Source organism: Molossus molossus, unplaced genomic scaffold (assembly GCF_014108415.1).
Source record: "Molossus molossus isolate mMolMol1 unplaced genomic scaffold, mMolMol1.p scaffold_m16_p_1, whole genome shotgun sequence".
In the NCBI taxonomy this organism is placed as follows: domain Eukaryota; kingdom Metazoa; phylum Chordata; class Mammalia; order Chiroptera; family Molossidae; genus Molossus; species Molossus molossus.
The window spans coordinates 62,429,772-62,452,835 of NW_023425344.1; the positions used below are offsets into that span (position 1 = coordinate 62,429,772).

The 23,064-nt window shown below is 38.2% G+C and overlaps 1 protein-coding gene and 1 non-coding gene across 3 annotated transcripts; one reads left to right on the forward strand and one right to left on the reverse strand.

Annotated features, from left to right (window-relative positions):
* Positions 1 to 20,534, reverse strand: ABRAXAS1 (abraxas 1, BRCA1 A complex subunit). Of its 2 annotated transcripts, XM_036261417.1 has the most exons (9): positions 20,376 to 20,534; positions 17,880 to 17,970; positions 13,705 to 13,741; positions 9,800 to 9,866; positions 7,087 to 7,280; positions 6,202 to 6,321; positions 4,863 to 4,947; positions 2,282 to 2,396; positions 3 to 1,898 (listed from the first exon to the last, which is right to left on the reverse strand). In XM_036261417.1, the coding sequence occupies exons 1-9, from the start codon at positions 20,460 to 20,462 to the stop codon at positions 1,465 to 1,467; spliced, it is 1,230 nt and encodes a 409-aa protein (XP_036117310.1). In that variant the 5' UTR covers positions 20,463 to 20,534; the 3' UTR covers positions 3 to 1,464. The 2 variants fall into 2 exon arrangements, with proteins under 2 accessions (XP_036117318.1, XP_036117310.1); XM_036261425.1 differs by lacking the exons at positions 13,705 to 13,741; positions 20,376 to 20,534 and having other exon boundaries at positions 1 to 1,898; positions 17,880 to 17,975.
* A 611-nt stretch (positions 20,535 to 21,145) lies between these two features.
* LOC118622663 lies at positions 21,146 to 21,307 on the forward strand. The gene has a single exon (XR_004958105.1). It is a non-coding gene; the product is annotated as a U1 spliceosomal RNA (small nuclear RNA).
* Positions 21,308 to 23,064: the final 1,757 nt, after the last annotated feature.

Here is a 23,064-nt window from a genome sequence, read left to right on the forward strand (position 1 = left end):
GTAGGCCTGTGTATTCGAGCCCCAGGAATCCTTCAATGCCAGGTGTAACCGCTAGAGTCTGGAACGGCTTAACTGCAATAAACGAGGAATGACTGTATCGCATTTTAGCAAATGGAACTTTCATGAAGGCACAATTAGATTTCAGTCTGAGTAAACATGTAGAATCTTTGAAAAACCTCAAGCTATTATCCAGAGAATACATTTGCATGTATCTTGGCTCCTTGTTGCCACTACCTAGTATGGCCCCCATGTACCCAGTTTTGTTCATTTGTTGGTTACATTTAGTCATTATCTATGTTCTATATGCTCTGGTGATGGTTGTGGTTATTTTTAAATAGGGTTCAGACTGACAACCTATTTCCCCTCATTCTGCCCTCTGTAACACTACAGTGCTTCTTGTGTAACCAGTATAACAATCCCAGAAGAAATTATTTGCAAAATCATCCCTAGTATTATGTGGACTTTCATAAGTTCCCCATGGAAACTAATGCATGTTAACACATAAAAGATGATGATTTTTGATACCAGCTATGAATTTGCTCTATTAGGAAGTGACATAGAGAAGAGCAGTGGTCAAAGTGTGTGTTCAGCATTTCATCCAGTGAGTAGTGAAACATGAAGGTTTCATATGATGTGTATGCTTCATGGAAAATTCTCACAATTATGAAAAAGACAAATATAAAAAACAGCAAAAGCTCTCAGCCAACCTCCACTTAACCAACTCACTAGATTAAACTGGGTTAAACTAGATTAAACATTCTTCCTAAAAATCTTACTGAAGCCCATGACTCCTACCTGTTGAGTTCTGCATTGCCAAGACTTAGCTATTTTGTTCCCATACCTGTTAGTGTTATTTGTTATTCTACCGATGAAAAATGAGCAGTAAAAAGAAAGTTACTGTTGCAAAAAATGCTAAGTAAATGCTTTGAAAGGATAATAAAAATAGCTTTAAAAAACAGTTGTCAAATTAGGTGTGGTTAAGACAACCGAGTAAGATTGGGAATGAGAAGTTGCTGTGAAATGAAAAATCTTAGTAGCATTTTGTACTTCACTTTAAAGAAACCAAACAATTTGTGCTGCATTTATAGTCGTGCCATATTTAGAACTGCCAGATTTAGCAAATACAAATACAGGACATACAATTAAATCTGAATTCCGGATAAACAGTGAATAATTTTTAAATATAAGTATGTCCCTAATTGTATGGTGTCCAGCACTTTATCTGGCAACCCTAGTCATAATTTACTACTTACAACTTGAGCAGGAATTGTGACCTAGAAAAAATTAAATTTTCATATTAACTTTAGACTTCCTTCTATTGTGAAAATAAGGGTAGTCTCTCCCAATTATAAAGAATGCTGTACAAGTTTTTTATATATTACTAAAAGCAGCCAGATATAGCAAAAACAATAAAAATATTTGGCTTTACCCTCAGCCAATCAAAAATCTTCTTGCCTAGAAAGATCAAAATGTAGGAGACTGTGGATATTCATCAGAATCCTTCATTTTCTCAATATCCTCATCTGTTTCAGGACTGCTCGTAGATGCTTTTTCTTGGTTACTACTATCAGTATCTGTTTTAGAGGGTCTGTTATGTATCTCTAACAGCCGTGACTTCTTGAATTGCCATCTGTCATCTGTATCTAAAGCTTTACGCTTCTTCATTTGCCGTGCACTACTAGCTGGACTATCTTCAGGAATGTCAGTGTATTCTACCATTAAGGTCAGGTTGTCTACCACACTGAGTTGATGGTTGGTATTACAGCTACTTTTAGAAATATGTCTGTTTTTTAAGGAGATAACACATGAGTGAAGAAATTCACAATCTGGAAAAAAGGTCCGTAAAGCTTGACAAAGAAAAATGTTTTCTTGAGGGTCTTTTTGGACAGTCTTCTCTCCTAAACAAAATAAAATAATAGTTCAACATACAGTAGTTGTTCTACAAAGGTTTTATAATCATCTGTGTTAGTAAAGTTGAGTCTAAAACACTTTAAGAATTTTATCAAATTATCTAAACTGAGAAAAATGACTTGCATAATTCCAAATTCCCATATGCCATAATATTCTAAGAGAACATTATAATTAAATTATTTAATATCAACAATAGAATATAGCTATAATAGTACCCTGTTCTTTGTTCAGTGGGATTTAAGAGTATTAACAAAGCAATTACTTTTAAGGTGGACAAATTCATTAGTGCAGCTAGCTCATCCATAGTTCAACCAGAATATATATATTTTTTTAGGCACAGAAAGTAGTGATGTGTAAACTTTTTACTCACGTTCTGCTTGAATCTGTGCTTGTTTTCGTTTTTTAATTTCTTGTTTTAATCTGTTTACATCCTTTAGTAGTTTCTCTACTGCTTCCTCACTCTGTTCTACTTTTTTGCAAATACTCTGCAAAATAAAATAATTTAGGGGTATAGATAAAGTTCCAAGTTATGTACTATAGTCTAGGTTCACAAATAATATAAAATCCTTCATGGTACATAATATCAAATATTTGCTTTTATAAAAATTTAATTTTGCTATTTTTTGGAGGAACTCAACAACAAGCACTTGTATTGTGCTTTATAGATATCAAATGTTTTCCAGATGCATTAACTTCCCATTTATACAATAGCTTTATCATACTGGTAATTTCCTTGATAATACACAGAAATGAAAAACAAAAATACTGTATTATTTTGAGAGGTGCATAGTTACCGCAAACATTTAACATTAAAGAAAAGTGACTGTATTTTACTGTTATGAAAGAATTTTCATACAGGAATTTTATAATTCCTGTGAAAGAAACTACTTGTTAAAAAAAACTGTTACTACTATTACAGATGGCTCCTATTTTCCCCCTTTGCCCCCCACCCCCCAAGAAACTACTTTTGAAAAGCAGACTAGCCTCATGTGTCATCAGTTTGAAGTACTAATACCCTTTGACTCTGATTTCATTTTGGGAATATATCTTAGTGTGTATATATATATATATACACACACACACATATATATATGATGGTGTTTCTTATGTATAATATAAAGAGTAACTGCTTTCCAATTATAGGTTGTTATAGCCAGTTTTAATGGATACTTTCTAAGATATCTGCTCAGCCTATTTATCCCACACTTGTTCACTCTGCCATGAGTTCACCAATAACCCCTTCACCAACTTTACCCTAGCCTATCCAAGGAGAGACATTAACTAACAAACCAGCAAACGCTAATCTCTTGAACAGAAGAGATCTAAATGCAGCTGGAGGTTAGCCACTCTCTGGTCAGCCAATAAACAGAAAGACCTGTAGATACTACGAAGGAAACCTATGTGCAGACACACAGGGAGAGAGTTGTGATGGCACTCTAGCTCCTGGTTCCAATTTCTTCCTGAAACTCAGCTGCTTTCTGCCTACAGTTCCTGTAACACACTTCTCCACATTCCCTATTTTAGCCCAAGTTGGTACTTTTAACCTAAGAGTTCTACTCTATGAAATATACTGCCATTAAAAAGAACAATAGAATATGTAGCAATACATAAAATGTTTAATGATATATCAAAAATCACGACATATTTATGTGCCTCTATCACTGTCAACTATATAAAAGCAGGTATACTTTAGGAGGAAACTGCAGAATATGACAAAGTGAAAATAGTTAATGGTGGTGGGATTCTGGATGTTTTTCTGTTTTCTAAAATTCCTGTATTATTCATATTAGTAGTGTGTAAAATGTATTAAGGCCATTTCTCTTAGTGTGCTATATTGAGTATAGTGGCCATGGAAATATACTACTCAGATCTCCATTTAGAGGAGGCATAGTTGACTGGCAGCATAGTTGACTGGCAGCATAGCTGCCATACTTTGGGTCCACTACTCTGTCTATGCTTAGGCCAGGCTTTCCCTAGGCTGCTCTTAGTCAATGACTAAGCATTGGGGGTATTATTACCAGTCCATTCCTATAGGACAGCTTTGCCTGGCTGAAACTTTTATGATCTTGCAGTCTTAAAGCTTTTCCTACCCAATTTCCTTTCTCTGGCTCCTTTTTCAGATGTACCCTCCCCTTTATCTTTCTCAGGCCCAATAAATCTCTTGCTTGTCTAATTCCACCTTGATGTTTACTTCTCTAAGGACCTGAACTGCCAAAACAAGATAAGAACTAAGAGTGTGGTAGATTGTTTAGTTTCCTTTTTATCCTATAAAAGGATCATATGTCCCTGCCTATTGTCATGTGATATCCTCTGACCAGTGAAATATGAGGGGAAAAGGCGAGCCAGCTCTGAGCTGTTTTAAGACTTGTGAGCCCTTGCTGGTTTGGCTCAGCAGTTAGAGCGTTGGCCTGCGGACCAAAGAGTTGGGGGTTCGACTCCGGTCAAGGGCATGCATGTACCTTGGTTGTGGTTTGGTCTCCAGCCCTGGTCAGGGTTGTGTGGGAGGCAGCCAGTTGATGTGTCTCTCCCATATCGATGTTTCTCTCTCCCTCCCTCCTTCCCTTCGACTCTCTCTAAAAATCAGTGGAAAAAGATCCTCAGGTGAGGATTATCAACAATAAAAAAGAGCTGTTGTGAATTTCCACTAGCTCTCTTGCTTTTTTCATTTTGTCATAAGAAGCATGTTTCGCCTAAGGGCTGCTCCTTCAGTCTGGTCCTAGAATGGAGGTGACATTCAGAACAGAGGCAGAGTTGCAACCAAGACATAAAGTGAGTGAGACAAAACCTGTGTATTTGTAGACCACTGAGATTGATGTCTCTGTTACTGAAACTAAACTAAACTAAAATAAATATAAATCTAATCCAAAGTCAGGTTATCCCTAAAAAATGTTAGTGATCAATTTGATATGAACTCTAGAAGTGGTCTTTAGATGTTAGACAAGTTAACTTACCTTTAATTCCTCTTGTAAAGAAGCATACATTTCATTTATCTTGTGTACTTCCTTTAAAGATCCATCTTCTTTAAAAAATTCAGGGCTGTAAGAAATTACCATATCCTCAGGCAAATGTACAGAACTCATTTAATGAAACGATGAAAAACTTATCTGTAGTTGAGCTACTGAAGAATCACATATCTTACTGATTTTAAGGCATCATTGGTTGAAGGAGGCAACATTGTTTTATTTTTTTAATTGTTACTATTTTAATCCTCACCCAAGAATGTTTTTATGTTTATCTTCAGATAGAGTGGAAGTGGGGGATGGGGGTGGGGGGGAGAGAGAGAAAGGAGTGAGAAACATTGATATGAGAGAGACATCGATTGGTTGCCTCCCGCACAGTCCCAACCCCAGCTAGGGCTCAAACCGAAACCAAGGTACATGCCCTTGACCAGAATAAAACCCGCAACTCTGTCTGTGGGCCGACGCTCTAAATGCTGAGCCAAGCTGGCCAGGGCGAGGCAACATTTTATATACCACGAAGAAAAAAAATGCTAAGACAAGGTTTGTAAAACATCCCAATTGAGGTAAACTTAAAACTGTACATCTTAAAATCAATGAAATGGGTTATTTAGTTTCTTTAAGACACTGATTAAGTACTGTGGGAACACAAAAATAAGTAAAACCTAGTGCCTTTTCTCATAAAGTTTATAGTCCAGAAAGTATCCTATAAAACCAGTGTTGTTATTTCTGACAATTATTCCTTTAAATACCACAAAAAAAGTTATAACTTAGCAGCCTATAGTATGCAGGAATCTTGGCTAAAGCCTCATTTTGTCTTTATTACCTAGTCTAATTTCATGCCTTTAATCTGAACTGATGCCTTAAAAAATTATTATTTTGAGGCCAGGTACTTATTCTTAGAAAATATGTTGCCCTGCGGACCAAAGAGCCCAGGGTTCAATCTGGTCAAGAGCACGTACCTCGGTTGTGGTTCGGTCCCCAGCCCTGGTCGGAGTCATGCAGGAGGCAACCAGTTGATGTGTCTTTCTCAAATCAATGTCTCTCTCCCCTCTGCCCCTACTCTATCTGAAGATAAATGGTAAAATATCCTTGGGTGAGGCTTAAAAAAGAAAATATGTTAAAATATGCAACAACCCCCCTCTATGTATTTTATAAATGGACAAGTGCTAGAAGGAAATACAGACAAAATAAAAACAGTCTAGTTTATTTGACTGATGTGGTCATTGGTCAATTTTCCTTTTATTTTTATTCTGCTGTTTTGTAATTAAGAAATTAATTTTAGTAAATGAACAGGAATAAGTTTAGTGAGAAAGCAACTGAAGAATCTCACCTGTGTGTTTTCACTGCTCGGCTAAAACCAGTGGACGTACAGGAACCTGATACAGTTTTATAACCTAGTTGTTCAGACATGCCCAGGTTGGCCACCACTAAAGGTATCCTATGAAAAAGTCTGAGGAAATAAAAATTTTAAATATAAACTTAGAATAAAGTGAAAGATTAGCATCAACTTATTAGTATAGATTACCTTACCCCCACAAGATTAAAAACCAAAACCCATTCCTTACTACTTACCGAAGACAGAATTTATTGACTGGAGGTACAAGGCTTTTAAAAGGTGTGAACTGTACACAGTGTAAGATAATTACATTAAAAATACTTTTAAGGCTGTTTTAACTGATTAGCACATATGAAAATAAGGCTGTATTGTTGAGATCTAGCCTGTCTTCCATGAATAATAAAATTAACCTTAGTTGGTACTCTTTTAACTTAATTATCATATTCCATGAAAATGATGTTTATACAGCCTTTGAGAGTCCCTATTAAATCATTTTGGTAGATCACCAAGAACTACCTTGGTTCCTTGCAGAGGTTATAGAAAAGCTGCTCAAGTACCTAGGTTTCAGTTCTACATTGTATCCTTTAGCAACCAATATCTAAAACACACATTTTTTTTCCACCTTATGTTAAATAATAGCAAACACTCATTGCCAGAAACATAAGTCAGCATTCTATACTGGGCTTCTATTTTCCTTATCCGACCTTCATTTTCCCATCTATAAAGAACAGATGGTAAGAGAGACTTCAGAGCATTATTATGACAGTCTAATGCAACAATGTCTGAAAATACTTGGTAAGCCACACAAAGTGCTATAAAAATATTGGGTATATTTTTCTATTAGCTGAGGATAGTAGCCAGTGACTGGCCAACATTTACCCTTTCTGAGGTTTATATAAGGCATGCTCCAGCCGATGAGTAGAGCAGCTTTCTGTTATAATACTCGGTGTTAATAGCAGAAAAACAAGTTCCCGGCTTGAAAGATGCTGCTGTAAGTTTTTGTGAAGTAGTCTTTCTCTAAATGTCATGATCTGGTCTGAATGGCGTCGGAATTTGTACCAACCTACCACATCCTGAAAGAAAATATAGAAAAAAATATCAGGTGGCCTTGGCCGGTGTGGCTCAGTTGGTTGAGCGTTGTCCCATGCACAGAAAGGTCACCGGTTCGATTCCTGGTCAGGGCACATAACCCAGGTTGCAGGGTTTTTTGTTGTTGTTTTTTTCATCCTCACCTAAGGATATTTTTCCATTTTTTTGTTCAGATAGAGTTGGAGGGAGAAAGAGGAAGAGAGAGAGCAACATCGACGTGAAAGGGACACATCGAGTGGTTGCCACCCACACAACCCAACCAGGGCCGGGGACAAACTGCAACCGTGGTACATGCCCTTAGTGGGAACCGAACCCGGGTCTCTCTGGACCACAGGCCGATGCTCTAACCACTGAGCCAAACCGGCCAGGGCCCGGGTTGCAGGTTTGATCCCTGGTCGGGGTGCATATGGGAGGCAACTGATTGATGTTTCTCTCTTACATCAATGTTTCTCTCTCTCCCTCTCCCTGTAAAATCAATAAAAACGTATTTTTTAAAAAATCAGGTGTATACCTTAATGATTATAATTATCATGTGTCTTAACTATCACAATTAAGCAAAATTGACAGCCTTAAATATGGCTTTCTTCATAGTTAGCAAGATTTGGGGCATATGTAAACAAAACATACATTTAAATGTATACTTTACACTTTGTAAAATATGCAAACCGTCTTGCAGTTAAATTACTTTCCATTCAGTTTTAGGGCTAAATTTTATTCAATGCAGATTAGAGGAAGAAAAAAAGAGGCCCTGGCCAGTTTGGCTCAGCGGTTAGAGCGTCGGCCTGCGGTCCGAAGAGACCCAGGTTCGGTTCCCGCTAAGGGCGCGTACCTCGGATGCAGTTTGTCCCCGGCCTTGGTCGGTTGTGCGGGTGGCAGCCACTCGATGTGTTCCTTTCACAGCGATGTTTCTCTCCCTCTCTCTGTTCCTCTCTCTCCCTCCCACTCTACCTGAACAAAAAATGAAAAAATGTCCTCGGGTGAGGATAAAAAAAAAAAAAAAAAAGATTAACTTCTTTTATGGCATTTGCTATCTTAAAATCTTAATCTTTAGTCAAAATTTAAATTAAGAAAATGTCAATGAAAACAAGTTAATTTCCTATATGGATACTTGGCTTGCTAAATAAGTAAGCTGAACCCAATAGCTTTTAAAACAAATTTATATGGGAATGATAATTACCTACACCACAGAGTTGGTTTCAAGATTGAATAAGATCATGTGAAGAGATTTTGTAAATTGTAACATGTTAAAGAAATGTGTTATTAGTATTACTAAACCTTTATTTTTTAAACTGGAAAAATAAATTTCATTTGCTGTAAACTTAGTAATTATAAAAAAGAACAAACCACTTTGCTTTAGAGATCTGTCTGTGACAGTTTCAGCAACTAAGTTTTGAGGAAAGTAAAATGGTTTCGTTTTAAAACTAAAACATTTTTTTCTTTTTTATCCTCACCAGAGGGCATTTTTCCATTTTTTGTTCAGACAGAGTGGGAGGGAGAGAGAGGAAGAGAGGGAGAGAGAGAGAGAAATATCAATGTGAAAGGGACGCATCAAGTGGCTGCCTCCTGCACGGCCCAACCAGGGCCGGGAACAAACTACAACCAAGGTAGGTGCCCTTAGCGGGAACCGAACCTGGGCCTCTCTGGACCGCAGGCTGACGCTCTAACCGCTGAGCCAAACTGGCCAGGGCAAAACTAAAACATTTTTTACAGGTACATTTTTTAAATACCCAAATATAATTGGAGGAAAAGCCCAAGTATTTTCAACAAAGGATTTTTTTGAAAGAAACTTCTATTGAATCTTTTATTCTGAACTCAGAGATTAAAAAGTTTTAAGAGGAAAATAGTGCCCAGGAAAAATTTTGGTTTTGGGGAAAAAAAAATCTGTTATGACTATTCCACAAGTTTTAACTGAACAACAAGAATGCTGTGGAGGATTCAAATTAGGTGCTGTATAGGAAATCATCCCTGCACTATAAAAACTAGTAACTGGCCATGTGAAAACAGTAACGGATAAAGTTCATGATCAATGTTCATTAGAATGGTCAATGGAAGGATGAAAACAAGATTAATTCTTTTAATGACTTTTGCTTTCAGAGCAGCCCCTTTAAATTTCTGGAAAGAACAAGCCTTACCTGCTTTATAGGACATCATTAAGACATATATATGCTGCTTAAAAGTTCTGTCAAAGTATTAAACGTTTTTTGTTTTTTAATCCTCACCTGAGGATACTTTTCCGCTACTTTTCAGAGAGTGGAAAGGAGGGAGGGAGGGAGGGAGGGAGAGAAACACTGACATCAATTGGTTGTCTCCCACAGGACCCCAACCAGAGCTGGGATTGAACTGCAACCGAAGGACGTGCCCTTGACCAAAATTGAACCTGAGACTCTTTGGTTTGGGGGCTGATGCTCTAACTGCTGTGCCAAACCAGCCAGGGCAATATTACACGTTTTTAGAAATTGACAAGAATACTACAATAAAAAAGATAAGGTAAATCATGGAATACCTTTTTCACACTTGATAGTATTTTCTTCAGAGCTTGCTCATTTAATTCACCAGAAGAATTGTAAAAGCTGTAAAAGCCAAAATTAAAGGCATTTCAAATAAGCTAAAAATATGAATGATTTTATTAGCACCTTTAATTTTAGTTACTCCTATCCTAACTATCCAACCAAAATCCATATACCTACCTGCCTGTCAGATAAAGTTCTAAAATAAATAGTAGAGAAAGTTCTCAAAGTAACAGACTTAAAGTGGTAGAAATATGAGGTCCATAAGCAATGAAAAATGAAAAGTGGAGAAACTTCAAGAGATGAGTTTGGGCATCCACTTTTATTTTAAAACAAAACAAACTATTCATTAAATACAGGAATTTTAAATTCACATAGCCAGTTCAAAATTCATTCATAATTTACTTATTAAAACTTAAAAGAAAATATTGATACATACAAAAAAATATGTAAAATGAGTATTGAAGCACAATAATAAAAAGACAATTTATTCATTGTTAATTCCAAAGGCAATACTTGCATTAAATTAAGAGATATGTTTTAGGAGTTGGTTGGTTTTGGGTTTTTGTTGGGGGCCAGCAAAAGAATAGGTACTGGTTTAGTTTAGTGGTCTTTGTTCTGTAGCTGAAAAGTTAGAGATGTAGGGAGAATTAAAAGATAATTCTGAAAGATTCTAAAGAGTTTACTTTCAGCTTTCTTTCCCTTCCAATAACAGGGAATGCAAATAATACTTTCCTCCTTATTAACATTCATTGAGATAAACAATATTCTTTTCTATGATGGTGCAATATGTTACACAAAATCCTTTATAAATAATAGTCAATGTAATAGGCTTTTGATGGCAATTCTAATCTGTACACTAAAGATTAAGTTGGATAGAACCGAAGATATATCCTAATGGGCAAAATATTTTTTCTTTCTAACTTACAAAAGGCTTACATTAAAAATTTTAAATGGGAAAATAGACAAAGTGTTCCACCTACCTAAGGGGGATATTCAGTTGATCAAACAGCTCCTTCTATTTTACTATTTATTATCCCAACAATGAACACTCTAAATAAAAGAGTTTATTCCTGTATTTCTCTAGGGTGGTCCACTTCTGAGCTTCTCAAAGTAGGACATAAGGCAATAAACAGGGTATAGAAGAAACGATAGGATAATGATGCACATCTTGTATGTGCAAGCATTGACTTTATGTGATGTTTCTGGGAAGGGGGTACTTTAAAACAGAAACAGATATACAAGGTGGGACAAAAGTAGGTTTACAGTTGTATGTGAAACAGTTTATTCTTGTATTATTTATTTTATTATTTTCCATACGAACAATGTAAACCGACTTTGCTCCATCCTGTATTGTGCAGAATTTGTTAAATTCTGTAATTTTTTTGTTTTAATGACTAAGTTTTAGGCTTCAATGGCCTTTTTTCCAGGACTTCTCCCAGATTCCTGAGGTAAGTGAATCAGTATATTTCAGAGAAAAACTTTGAGAAGCTATTAGAGCAGGGTTGGTAAACTTTTTCTGTAAAGTGCCAGACAGGAAATATTTTAGGCTTTGCTGGACACATAATCGCTGTTGCATATTCTTCCATTTCTTCTTTTTTTTAAACAACCCTTAATATAGTAACTATTTGTAGATAGAATTTCATATAAAAATAAGCCAGGGTGCCATAACTTTGTTGCCCAGGTTATGTAACAGAACATAAAACTGGGTGTTAAATCTTATGCAATTCATACTCCAAGAAGTATGGTATCAGAAGATTGTTTTTAACATGTTCACCTATATTATTTAGAACAAGGAAGAAACAGTGTGGTATGATATTAGACTGTAACTCAAGAAATACCGATTCTTTTAGTTTTTGCCCTGCCATTAACCAGTTCATGGCATTGGTTACATCATGAACTTTTTAGGCCTATTATTTTGTTGTTAAGGGAAAATGAAATGTGTAGTAAACTTTTTTGAATGAGAGTGATTTCAGGTGGTTCTCCTTATGCCCTCCCCACCCCCACCATCCACCCCCTTAGTCTTTAAAGCTAAAAGGTTGAAACAGGTTTCTCATCACTGGATTAGATGGTTTCCTCGGCTCTAAGACTATTCGGTTTATCTAATTAAGGTAGTCACCAGAAGATATTACATCACTTTGACTCTCCCTTCTTAATCCTTTGCTGGCCCTCAAGAATGTACTTTTTATGAGTCTCCACCAAGAATCCCTTAGTATTTAACAAATATTTTTGTATGTCCATTGTTCAGAAGGCACTATAGGAGCTGTACCTCTTTTTGGTACAGCAGTTTACGACTATACTAAGCCTTTATTTCTATCATCCCCTACCATAAATCTTTCTTACCTTAACCATATGCTCCACTGCAACTCTTACACAACCTTAGTGATGTGTACATCACTAAGTGTGACTGTGAGATAACAATGCTGATTTTTTTTTTATAAATATGTTTTTATTGATTTTAGAGAGAGAGAGAGAGAGAGAAAGAGATAGAAATATCAATGAGAGAGAACTACTGATTGGCTGCCTCCTGCACGTCCCACACTGGGAATTAAGCCTGCGACCCCAGGCATGTGCCGTGGCCGGAATCAAACCAGTGACCTTTTGATGCATGGTACGATGCTCAATCCACTGAGCCACACCAGCTGGGCAATAATGCTGATTTTTCATATACAGTTTATATAAATCATAAAGCTATTTCATTAAAACTACACCATTTGTGGTTATAGGTGTTTGCTTTATGAAAAGTCATTCATTTGTGTACTTCTCTATGCGTGTGTAAGAATACCTCTATAAAAAGTTTTTTTTTGGTTGATCCTCACCCAATCATACTTTTCCATTGATTTTTTTTTTTTTTTTTGGAGAGAGTAGAAAGGAGGGAGAGAGGAATGAGAGAAACATCAATGCAAGAGAGATACATCGATTGGTTGCCTCCTGCACGATCCCGACTGGAGCCAGGAATTGAACCCGAGACCCTTTGGTCCACAGGCCCACACTCCAGCCACTGAGCCCAAACCAGCCAGGGCAATAAATAGTTTTTAAAAATACCATAGCCTATATTAGGGCTAATAGTACTACTACTGTCTGTAGGACTAACAGCAGAAGTTTTTACCCTAGAAAAGCAAAAGGAAGCAGGTTAAAGAACCTAACTGGTTAACTGACAAAGGTAACATTAAAAATTACAGTTAAGTGAGGAAATAAATGATAAACTAGAATAAAAGAGTAGAAAAAAAAAGGTTGCATGAGAATGTATCACTGAGTTTATAATAATGCAATGAGGTGAATGGGTATGAGAAGCAAAAGCAATCCTCAAGGTAAACTGGTAACTGGGAGAGGCAGTGGAGACCAGCTAAAACAAACATAAATACACAGAATGACCTATTAAACAGAATGACTTATTAAACAGAGTTGAAATGACCAAGTACATTTTCATGTATTTTTAAAAAAGTCTTTTCATTTTTTTTTTAATCCTCACCTGAGGGTATTTTTCCACTTATCTTCAGATAGAGTGTGAGGGAAACACACAGAGAGAGAGAGAAACATTGATATGACCAGAGACACATTGATTGGCTGCCTCCCGTGTGACCCTAGCCAGGGCTGGGGACAAACCACAACAGAGTGCCCTTGACTGGAATCGAACCCAAGACTCTTTGGTCTGCGGGCCGACGCTCTAACCGCTGAGCAACACAAGCCAGGGCAAAAGTCTTTCATTTTAATTAGTACCACTATGTATAACAAAAATACTTCGTTAGTTTTATATTTTTTTCTTTTCTTTTTTTAAATCTTTATTGTTGAAAGTATTACAGGTGTTCCCTCTTCTTTCACTTTGTTAGTTTTAAAATTTACTTCACTTGTAGAGAGTAATTTTCACAGTGGATCATTTATATTTGCTCTTACTACTTACCTAAAAAGCTGATAGCATGGAATATATTTCTGAATGTCTGGAAAAAAGAATTTTTAGTTATGATTACATTGTCATTCAAATAACATACGTTGAACATCTCATGCAGGAAGTACTTTACCATTGTCTCATTTAAACCTCACAAGAAACCTATGAGACAGAGGTTATCATTCCTTCCATTTTAAAAGTAAGGCAACAGGCAGAGGGTCTAAGTGGTAGGGCCCACATTCAAAGAGCCTCCCTCCTAACTAGAGTGGTATATTCCTTCTAAATATGTTAGTAAGGATAACACAAAAGATAAATTGAAAGCTTCTATATTTTCTTTGAATTCTAAAAAGGGTTATGCTCTAATTTTACCCAATTTATCAAAACAACTAATAGGATTTTCTTTTGAAGTAGTTGTTTCACTATCAAGAAAAAACAGTAGACGGGTGGATAAAAAAGCTGTGATACATGTACACAATGGAATACTATGCAGCTGTAAGAAAGAAAGATCTCTTATCCTTTGAGATGACATGGAGGGACCTGGAGAGTATTATGCTAAGCGAAACAAGCCAAGCAGAGAAAGGCAAATATCACATGATCTCACTTATTTGTGGAACATAATGAACTAAACTGATGTACAAAACTGACCCAGAGACACAGAGGTAGGTACAGACTGACAAACCTCAGAAGAGGGGATGTTGGGGGGGAAGAGATAAACCACAGAACTTATATGCATGTATGCATAACCAATGGACATAGACAACAAAGCTGGGGATGGGGTGGGGGGGATGGGGAGGAGGGTGTCAATGGGAGAAAAAGGAGAAACATCTGTAACAAAAATTAATAAAAATAATTAAAAAAAAATAATAATAAATAAATATATAAAGTAAAAACAAACATCTGCCCTGATCAGTTTGGCTTAGCTGTTAGGTTAGAGCATAGGGGTCCTGAGTTTGATTCCCAGTTAAGGGCAGTACCTGGGTTGCAGGTTCGATCCCCAGCCCTAGTCGGGGTCGTGCAGGAGGCAACCAATCGATGTGTCTCTCTCACATCACTGTTTCTCATTCACTCTCTCTCCCTCCCTCCCTTCTGCTCTATCTGAAAATCACTAAAAAAATATTCTCAGTGAGGATTAACAAAAAAAACAAGACATTATAAAAAAACCTTTACCTGACAATATGTTTTTTATTGCTTGTACAGAGAGAGAAAAGGAGAGAGAGAGAAACATCGATCTGTTGCCTCCTGTAGGAGCCCTGACTAGGAGTCGAACCTGTAATCTGGGTGTCTGCACTCACTGGAATTGAACTCACAGCTCTTTGGTGCATGGGATGACGCTGTAACAAACTGAGCCACACCAGCCAGGGCAAAACCAACATTTTTTTTTGAATCCTCACCTGAGAATATTTTTTTCCATTAATTTTTAGAGAGTGGAAAGGAAGGAGGAAGGGAGACAGAGAGAACACAGATGTGAGAGGTACACATCAATTGGTTGCCTCCCGCATGTAACCCGACCAGGGCGGGTATTGAACCTGGAACCCAGACATGTACCCTTGACCAGGAATCAAACCCTTGACTGTTTGGTGCTCAGGATGATGCTCTAACCAACTGAGTCACACTGGCCAGCATAAAACCAAACACCTTTTAAGAGGCAAGTTTTAATTCTTTTGTTAATAGAAATAAATCTAAATAGGAAAAGTGATCATCCTCTTTAGATATTTTTCTTCTAGCAAATGTATACTACCCTCAGATAAATCCTTCTGTATGAAAAAACACTGAGTAGAAACAGTCTTTGTAAATAACAGCAAAACATTCTCTGATGTAGATAAGGGAATATATAAAATGAAAATCTCATTAACCAAAGCAATGTAGTAATTTGTAGATCTTGGATTTTATCTGTTATCATGTGTCTTAATAAAGTGATCTAACATTTTAAAATAATTTGAGCAAATATCTAAGTGTTTCTATAGCACTTGCCTGAAACCTTAGAGCTAAGCACTGTTCCTAGCACATGGAGTTGCTCAATAAATGGTTGCTAAAGTCCTCAAAATGTTAGATACTTTGGGCAACATGACAAATAAAAAAAAAGGCACCCCCAAAATGGTCAAATACATAGGCCCTTAACCTCATTTGTAATTAAGAAATGCAAATTAAAATAATTTTTTTTTAAATTATCAAATTGGCAAAGATGAAAAGACTTGATAACAACTCATGGCGGCAAGATTATGGGGATCCAGGTACTTTTACATATTGAGGAGTCTAAGATGGTATGACTTTTCCAAAAGGCAATGGTCTACTTCTAGGAATTTAACTTTCAGATATAGTCAAAGGCACAAAGATATATATATGCACAATAAAATTTCTATTATTTTATTGTTTTGAATTTAAAAAATAGAAAGTTATTCATAGCAGTTTAAATAAATCATGGTATGTCCATATAATGGGACTCTGCAGCCATGAAAAAGAATGACAAACTATACACATTAATACTGTTCTGGACTAATGACACCTTTATCTATGTATAGAATAATCCCATTTGTGTAACGAAAAACATATATGCATATATGTGTGTATTATGCTTATTGTTGATGAGTAAAAATAACACTCATGAAACCAACAGTGGTTGCCACAGAGGAGACTGAGAGTGAGTTTAAATTTACCTTATATGTTTACTTTACACATATATACATTTTTATACATATGTAAATTTACATATATGTACTTACATTTTTTACCTTTTAAAGTAGCAAACAAAAAATAACATGAATAGGCCTGGCCTGTTTGGCTCAGCAGTTAGTGTTGGCCCAGGAACCAATGAGTCACAAGTTAGATTCTGGTCAAGGGCGCATACCTGGGATGCGGTTCATTCCCAGCCCTGGTCAGGGTTGTGCAGGAGGCAACCAGTCGATGTGTCCCTCTCAGGTTGATGTTTCTCTCTCTCTCCCCCTCCCACTCTATATGAAGATAAATAGAAAAATATCCTTGGGTGAGGATTAAAAAAAAAAAAAATAACACGAATAGTGTGAATATAAACTGGTATCTTTCTGGAAAGCAATTTGCAAGTACAGATCAAGAACCTTAAAAATGTTCATACCCTTTGACATTATAATCACATTCCCAGGAAAATATCTATACAAAGATGTTCATTGTAGTATAACTTATGATAATAAAAATGTGGAAATAACTCTGATTATAATTCACTTACTTAAAGGACTGCTGAAATTACATAGAGCCGGAACAGTAAGGCCATAGAGAATACAATGCAGTTATATAAAATGATATTTAGATAATTTAACATGGAAAAATGGTTGTAACACAATGATGTCATGATGCCAATTTTTTTATAAAGTACACCAACAATTTTGTTTTAAAAAATATGATCAGAAAAAAACTATGTGTTAATCAGAAAACTCCCTATATACTTTAAAGCTCTGTTTTTCTTTTCCTTCCTCTGAAAGAACAGCCGCCACCAGCTACAGCTGCTTCGCCACTCACTCCTCAAGCCCTTGCAGTCTGGTCTTTTCCCCATCACACTCCAGAAATTACATAAGGTTTTTAAATTCTGTAGTCACTTGAGTTTTGTCAGTTCCATCTTCCAACTTTTCTGTAGTATTTAACATTTTTGTCCAAACTTTAATCTTTTTTCTTGGTTTTGCTTATTGGTTCCTTCTCCTTTTGTTGGGCCATCTTCCTGCCATTCACTTCCCCACAGTAATCTTTTTTTTTTAATCCTCACCAGAGGCTATTTTTTCCATCGAGTTTTAGAGAGAGTGAAAGGGAGGGAGGGAAGGGGAGAGAGAGAGAGAAAGAGAGAGAGAGAGAGAGAAATATTGATGTGAGAAAGACACACTGATTGGTTGCCTCCCACACAACCCTGACCAGGGCCAGGGATTGAACCTACAACCCAGGTACATGCCCTTGACCAGGAATCGAACCGGAGACTCTCTGGTCCATGGGCTGACACTCTAATCACTGAGCCAAACTAGCTAGGGCCCCCATAGTAATTTTAATCTTCTTATGTCCCATACTGTTTCCTGCTTTAGACTAGGCCACGGCCATAATTTTAATTGAGAAATGAGGGCAAATCTACTTTTAAAATTTTGTATCTGTTTCTTTTAATTAATTTAAAAAGTAATTTATGTTGATCCCTTTCAGAATAAACTAACAAAAATAGGAGACAGAAATAAGTGACTCACCTATTGTATAAATAACTTCAACATCATCCATTTGGGAATCTGTAATGCTATTCTTGGCTTCACCTTTCACTTCCCCAAGGAGAAAACCTTCCTATGGATAAAAGTAAGAAGTGGTAAGTATAGGGAATACACTAATAGAATTACCATTCAGTTTCTCAACTAACCAATCTCTCAAGTATTTAACAGTGTACATAGTATGTGCTTCCAGTTTAGGGGCACAGAAAACAAAGACCAGGTGCACTTCTAGTTTAGCTGGGAAACATGAACAGTTAAATAAAAACGAGTAAGAGATATTGTAAGTACCACTGTGATTTTAGCACACTTGGAAAAATAAAAGGCTTAAAGCCAGAAATCAGCACACAATGTGTGACAAATGAGGAGCAGAGCAGTTTGCCGGCAACGGAAGGCTTCCATGTGTAAGGAAATCATAGATAGGAATAACTCCAATAATGGAACATCCCAAATGACTAGCCAAGGACTCTGAATTAATGGCACGTACTTCTGGGAGCCAGTGGAGGCTTCTGAGCTATGAAATGACACAATGATCAATGCTTTTAGATTAAAAATCATGCAAAACATTAAAGATTTGAAATTCAGTATCAGAGTCTGCTTTCTAAAAGGGGAGCTGAGCCCTGGCCGGTTTTGCTTAATGGTTAGAGCTTTTACCTGCAAACTGAGGGCCATGGGTTTGATTCCCAGTCAAGGGGACATATTTGGGTTACAGGTTTGATCCCCTACCCTGACGTGACCCCCACCCCAATGTTTGGGAAGCAACCAATGGATGTGTGTTTCTCTTACATTGATATTTCTCTCCCTACTTCCTTTCCACTCTCTCTAAAAATCAATGGAAAAATATCCTTATTTATTAACTAACTAACTAACTAAATAAAAGGGGAGCTGAGAGCCCTGATTCTTTTTTTTTTTTTTAATCCTCACCTGAGGACATTCTTCTATTTTTTGTTCAGGTAGAGTGGGAGGGGGAGAGAGGAAGAGAGAGAGAAACATCAACGTGAAAGGGACATATCGAGTGGCTGCCACCCGCACGACCAACCAGGGCCAGGGACAAACTGCAAACGAGGTACATGCCCTTCGCAGGAACCGAACCGCAGGCCGACGCTCCAACCGCTGAGCCAAACCGGCCAGGGTGACAGCCCTGATTCTTTAAAAACAAAACAAAACAAAACATACATTTCTGCCACAACAGTGGTGATTTCCTTGAGTTTTGGAGAATTCAATTATTTCTCTTGGCACATTTAAAGATCCATTATGCTGGACAGACAATGAAGATTTTGTCTTCTTTATCATTAAAAATGCTTTTTCCCCCTCCCCATTTCATTAAAGAAGAGCACAAAAGGAACGTTTCCACAGTGTGAGTGTTTACTGGACAAAACGGGGCCAATCCAGAACTGTACACTCTAGTACTCTAGATAAACCGCCCAGAAAGGAAACAGGGACCATTCAAGTATAACTACCTAGAAAATCACCTTTTAAAGACTTTAGGAAAAAGATCTAAGAAACAAGGGCCTAAGATTATAGGTCTTTCTAAGGGGTAATAATACTACAGAGGACTCAAGGACCCATTCTGTTTATATTTACGTTAAGACATTCCAAAATAATTTCCACAGCTACATACATTTAAAATTGTCACATATTTGCTTTTTTCTAGTTGTTAATCTACAAGGTTATTTAAGAAATTACTAGAGTTAGTTCAGTATGGTATTTTCCAAACTATTAGCAAGTTACTAAGCACGTCTTCTAAAGCAGCACTTCTTGGGCTCAAAGTTTTATAGTGTTTAATTTCATAAAAATGAAAGATTTTAAAAATAGGCACTGTATTAAAAAAAAAAAACTACTTCACTACTTCATTCAGAGGTTTTAAACCTATGCAATTAGTATGAAATCATTTAAATATCTAATATTTGAGCATAAATATCTGAATCATAACCGAAAGCATCAGAAAAGAAACTAGATGAGGCCTTACAGTTTAATACATTTAATACTTATGCCAAAGTCAGACATCCGATACCAAATTAAGCTTTTTCATCCATTTAGATTCCCTCCAAAACAGGCACAGGACGCGACCTCTCTTATTCCTTTAACCACCCTACCATTTCAACGAACAGGCGGGCACAGCAGCGGCTGCTCTGCAGGAAAAATGCAGTTACGGTGGGTAGTTAGGGGGCAGTTAGGGGCGGGACGCGCACCGCAGCCTTCCTGGAGGTGCGGGAGGACGGACGTGAACTTTCTCTTCTTCAGCAGCCAGGGGACCCGAGAGAAGGGGGCCAGTGGACGGGAATGGGAGCTGGTGGGTCCCTCTGAACACGCGCGCAAGACGGAGGGCTAATCCTCGAGAAGACCTAGTTCTCTAGCGGGCGGCGGAAGGCAGACCCGGAGGGAGCTGCGGCGGCCCCGAGCTCCCGGGGGACGCGGGCGGCGGCGGGCAGGGCGTCCGGCCTCCGGAGGAGACGCCGGATCCCGCCCCTCCGCTCAGCTCACCGAGTCTGAGTCTGTATTGAGGTGCTGGAAGGACAGCGCGCCGAGCACGAAGCCCGAGAGCACCGCCGACGTACTCTCGCCCTCCATGCTTCGGTGCCAGGGCGATGCGCGAGGGGTGGGGTGGAGCGTGCTGGGTCCCGATCCCTGTTTCTGAAGCCGCTCTGTGGATCCGCGGGCCGGCGAGGAGACAAGGCCCAGCGGGCAGGCGGGGCGGGCGGGAGGCGGGGCCAGGCGGGGAGGCGGCCGCGCAGGCGCACAGGCCACGGCGCGCTCAGCTGGGGAGCAGCTGAGGAGGTGCGGGCGCCCTCTGTTGGGGAGGGTGCAGAGAGGCAACTGTGGCTGGCTGGACCCTCGCGCACTCTTGACGCGCTTCAAGCTCGAGTCCCTCCCTGGCTTCCCCGACCACTTAGCCCTAAAGGCCGCTTCGTGTTGGGGACCTCTGGGGAGGGCACAGACGCGTTTGGGTGGCTTGCTGATCCTCAGGGACCCTTGGCATAAATGCAACGCTATCAAAAATGAACACTGCTGACTGAATGGAAGCATGGCTTAGTGACTTTGTAATGTCACAATGGATATGCTGAGTTTATGGTTTTCAAACTGCATGATGCTGCCCTTTACCCAGCGAAACTACTGAATACTAATACGAGTGTCAGGGATTGCCTCTTCTAGAATTCTCCAGCGACGTTCCATCCGCGAGGCGGGATGCGGGGCGGGGAGCAGGCGAGAGTCGGGTTTCTTGGAGTGCTTGCTTTTAACAAATTAAGGACTCAATACTTACCTGGCAGGGGAGATACGGTGATCCGAAGGTGGTTTTCCCAGGGCCAGGCTTATCCATTGCACTCCCGATGTGCTGACCCCTGCGATTTCCCCAGATGTGGGAAACTCCACTGCATAATTTGAGTAGTGGGGGACTGCGGTCGCGCTCTCCCCTGGGGGACGGGTGTGTGTGTGTGTGTGTGTGTGTGTGTGTGTGTGTGTGTGTGTTAGGAACTCAGGTTAATTTAAAGAATACATAGGTTTTTAAACATTGTCTGACAGTTTGATAACAGACATAACCATACTGTGTTGGAGCACTTGATATAAGTGATAAGGGGAGTGGGAAGACCAAGGCTTGACCATTATCCACAAACGGTATGTAAATGATTGAAACACAGCAAATTTTAAGACTATACATGCTCCTCCACTTACGATGAACAAAACGAATATTGATATTGATGGATTTTTAAAAGGTCCTAATACAGCACTATCAAAGCTTGGGTGGGCCAAATGCACCTCCCGCTGGCTCCCCAATATTAAAATGCTCTATTTCCCAAGTTTGAAGGAATGTAAAAAACTGCAAAATAGAGAATACAATGAGAACCCATACCTGGAATCATCTAGGCCAATAGTCAGTCAAAGTAATCAAGATAAAGACTGAAAAAGTACCAGGGTTCTGTGGCTGGGGACCCAAAACCTAATGCATAGGAATGGGAAAATGGTCGGGAGATGAATAAAAAATTCTGAGACTCTTTGACACAGGAGCCTCATGCACTGTGGTACCAACATCTCTTGGTAAAGCCCTAATAGGGGCTACAATTAAGATTGAGTGTATAGCCCTGGCCGGTTTGGCTCAGCGGTTAGAGCGCCGGCCTGCGGTCCTGAGAGACCCGGGTTCAGTTCCCGCTAAGGGCACGTACCTCGGTTGCAGTTTGTCCCTGGCCCCTGGTGTTGTGTGGGTGGCAACCACTCGACGTGTCCCTTTCACGTCGATGTTTCTCTCTCTCCCACACTCTATCTGAACAAAAAATAGAAAAAATGTCCTCGGGTGAGGATAAAAAAAAAAAAGATTGAGTGTATATAGAAATGTGTTAGATTATTGATAGTAGGATTAAGGCTGAAGTTTGAATGAAAATTGTAATGTTTAAATAGGCTTTATGTGAAGAGGCTGTGTCTCCTTTATCTGAATACTTGATGGGAAGGATATTATATCTGACTAGGGAACACTTCCCCTACCTAGTGCCATAAAACCAAAAGCTACCAAAGCTTTTAATTTATATCATCCAATTGTCCTATAGAAGAACTGTTCTAATTTACAATTCCACAAGAAATGAGTGCCTTGAAAAGATGAAATGGCATTAAATGGAATCTCTGCCAATGTTATGGGTCACAATTTTTCTCTTAGATAATTTCAATTGATGTATTGATACTACTTTGCTTGCTCATGAAGCTGAGATGTATTGTTTGGTCATTTGTATTTGTTCTCTTGTGAATTACCTCTCTCTCTCTCTCTATATATATATATTTTTTTTTTCCCCTTTTCTATTGCTCTTTATATCTTACTGATTTAACAGTGTCTATATATTAAAAGTATTAACCTTTTGTCTGTCAAATATGGAAAGTGTTTTGTTTTTTTTTTCTAGATGGTTTTTTATTTTAATTGTGTTTATGGTAATTATTTTTAATACAGAAATTTTAAAACTTTGTGTTTAAACTTTTATTCATGCCCTTAATCTTTCTAAGGTATCATATTTAGGAAGACGTCCCTGTCTTATGACATTATTCTTAAATAGGAGGCAATACTAATTAAGACCAGTGTACTGGGGGGAAGTAGAAGAAGGTAAAAGGGGGGTAAATGGTAATGGAAGGAGACTTGACTTGGGGTGTTAAATGTACAATACAATATACAGATAATGTATTGTAAAATTGTATA

Bases quoted from the DNA above. Each gene is read 5' to 3' on its own strand.
- ABRAXAS1 (XM_036261417.1), bottom strand. From the start codon at position 20,462: ATGGAGGGCGAGAGTACGTCGGCGGTGCTCTCGGGCTTCGTGCTCGGC. The intron at 9,867-13,704 runs GTAAGTAGTAAG...TGGCTTTTACAG, and splicing joins CCATGCTATCAGCTTTTTAG to CTTTTACAATTCTTCTGGTG. The intron at 7,281-9,799 runs GTATTCCATGAT...ATTTTCTTTCAG, and splicing joins TACTATCAAGTGTGAAAAAG to GATGTGGTAGGTTGGTACAA.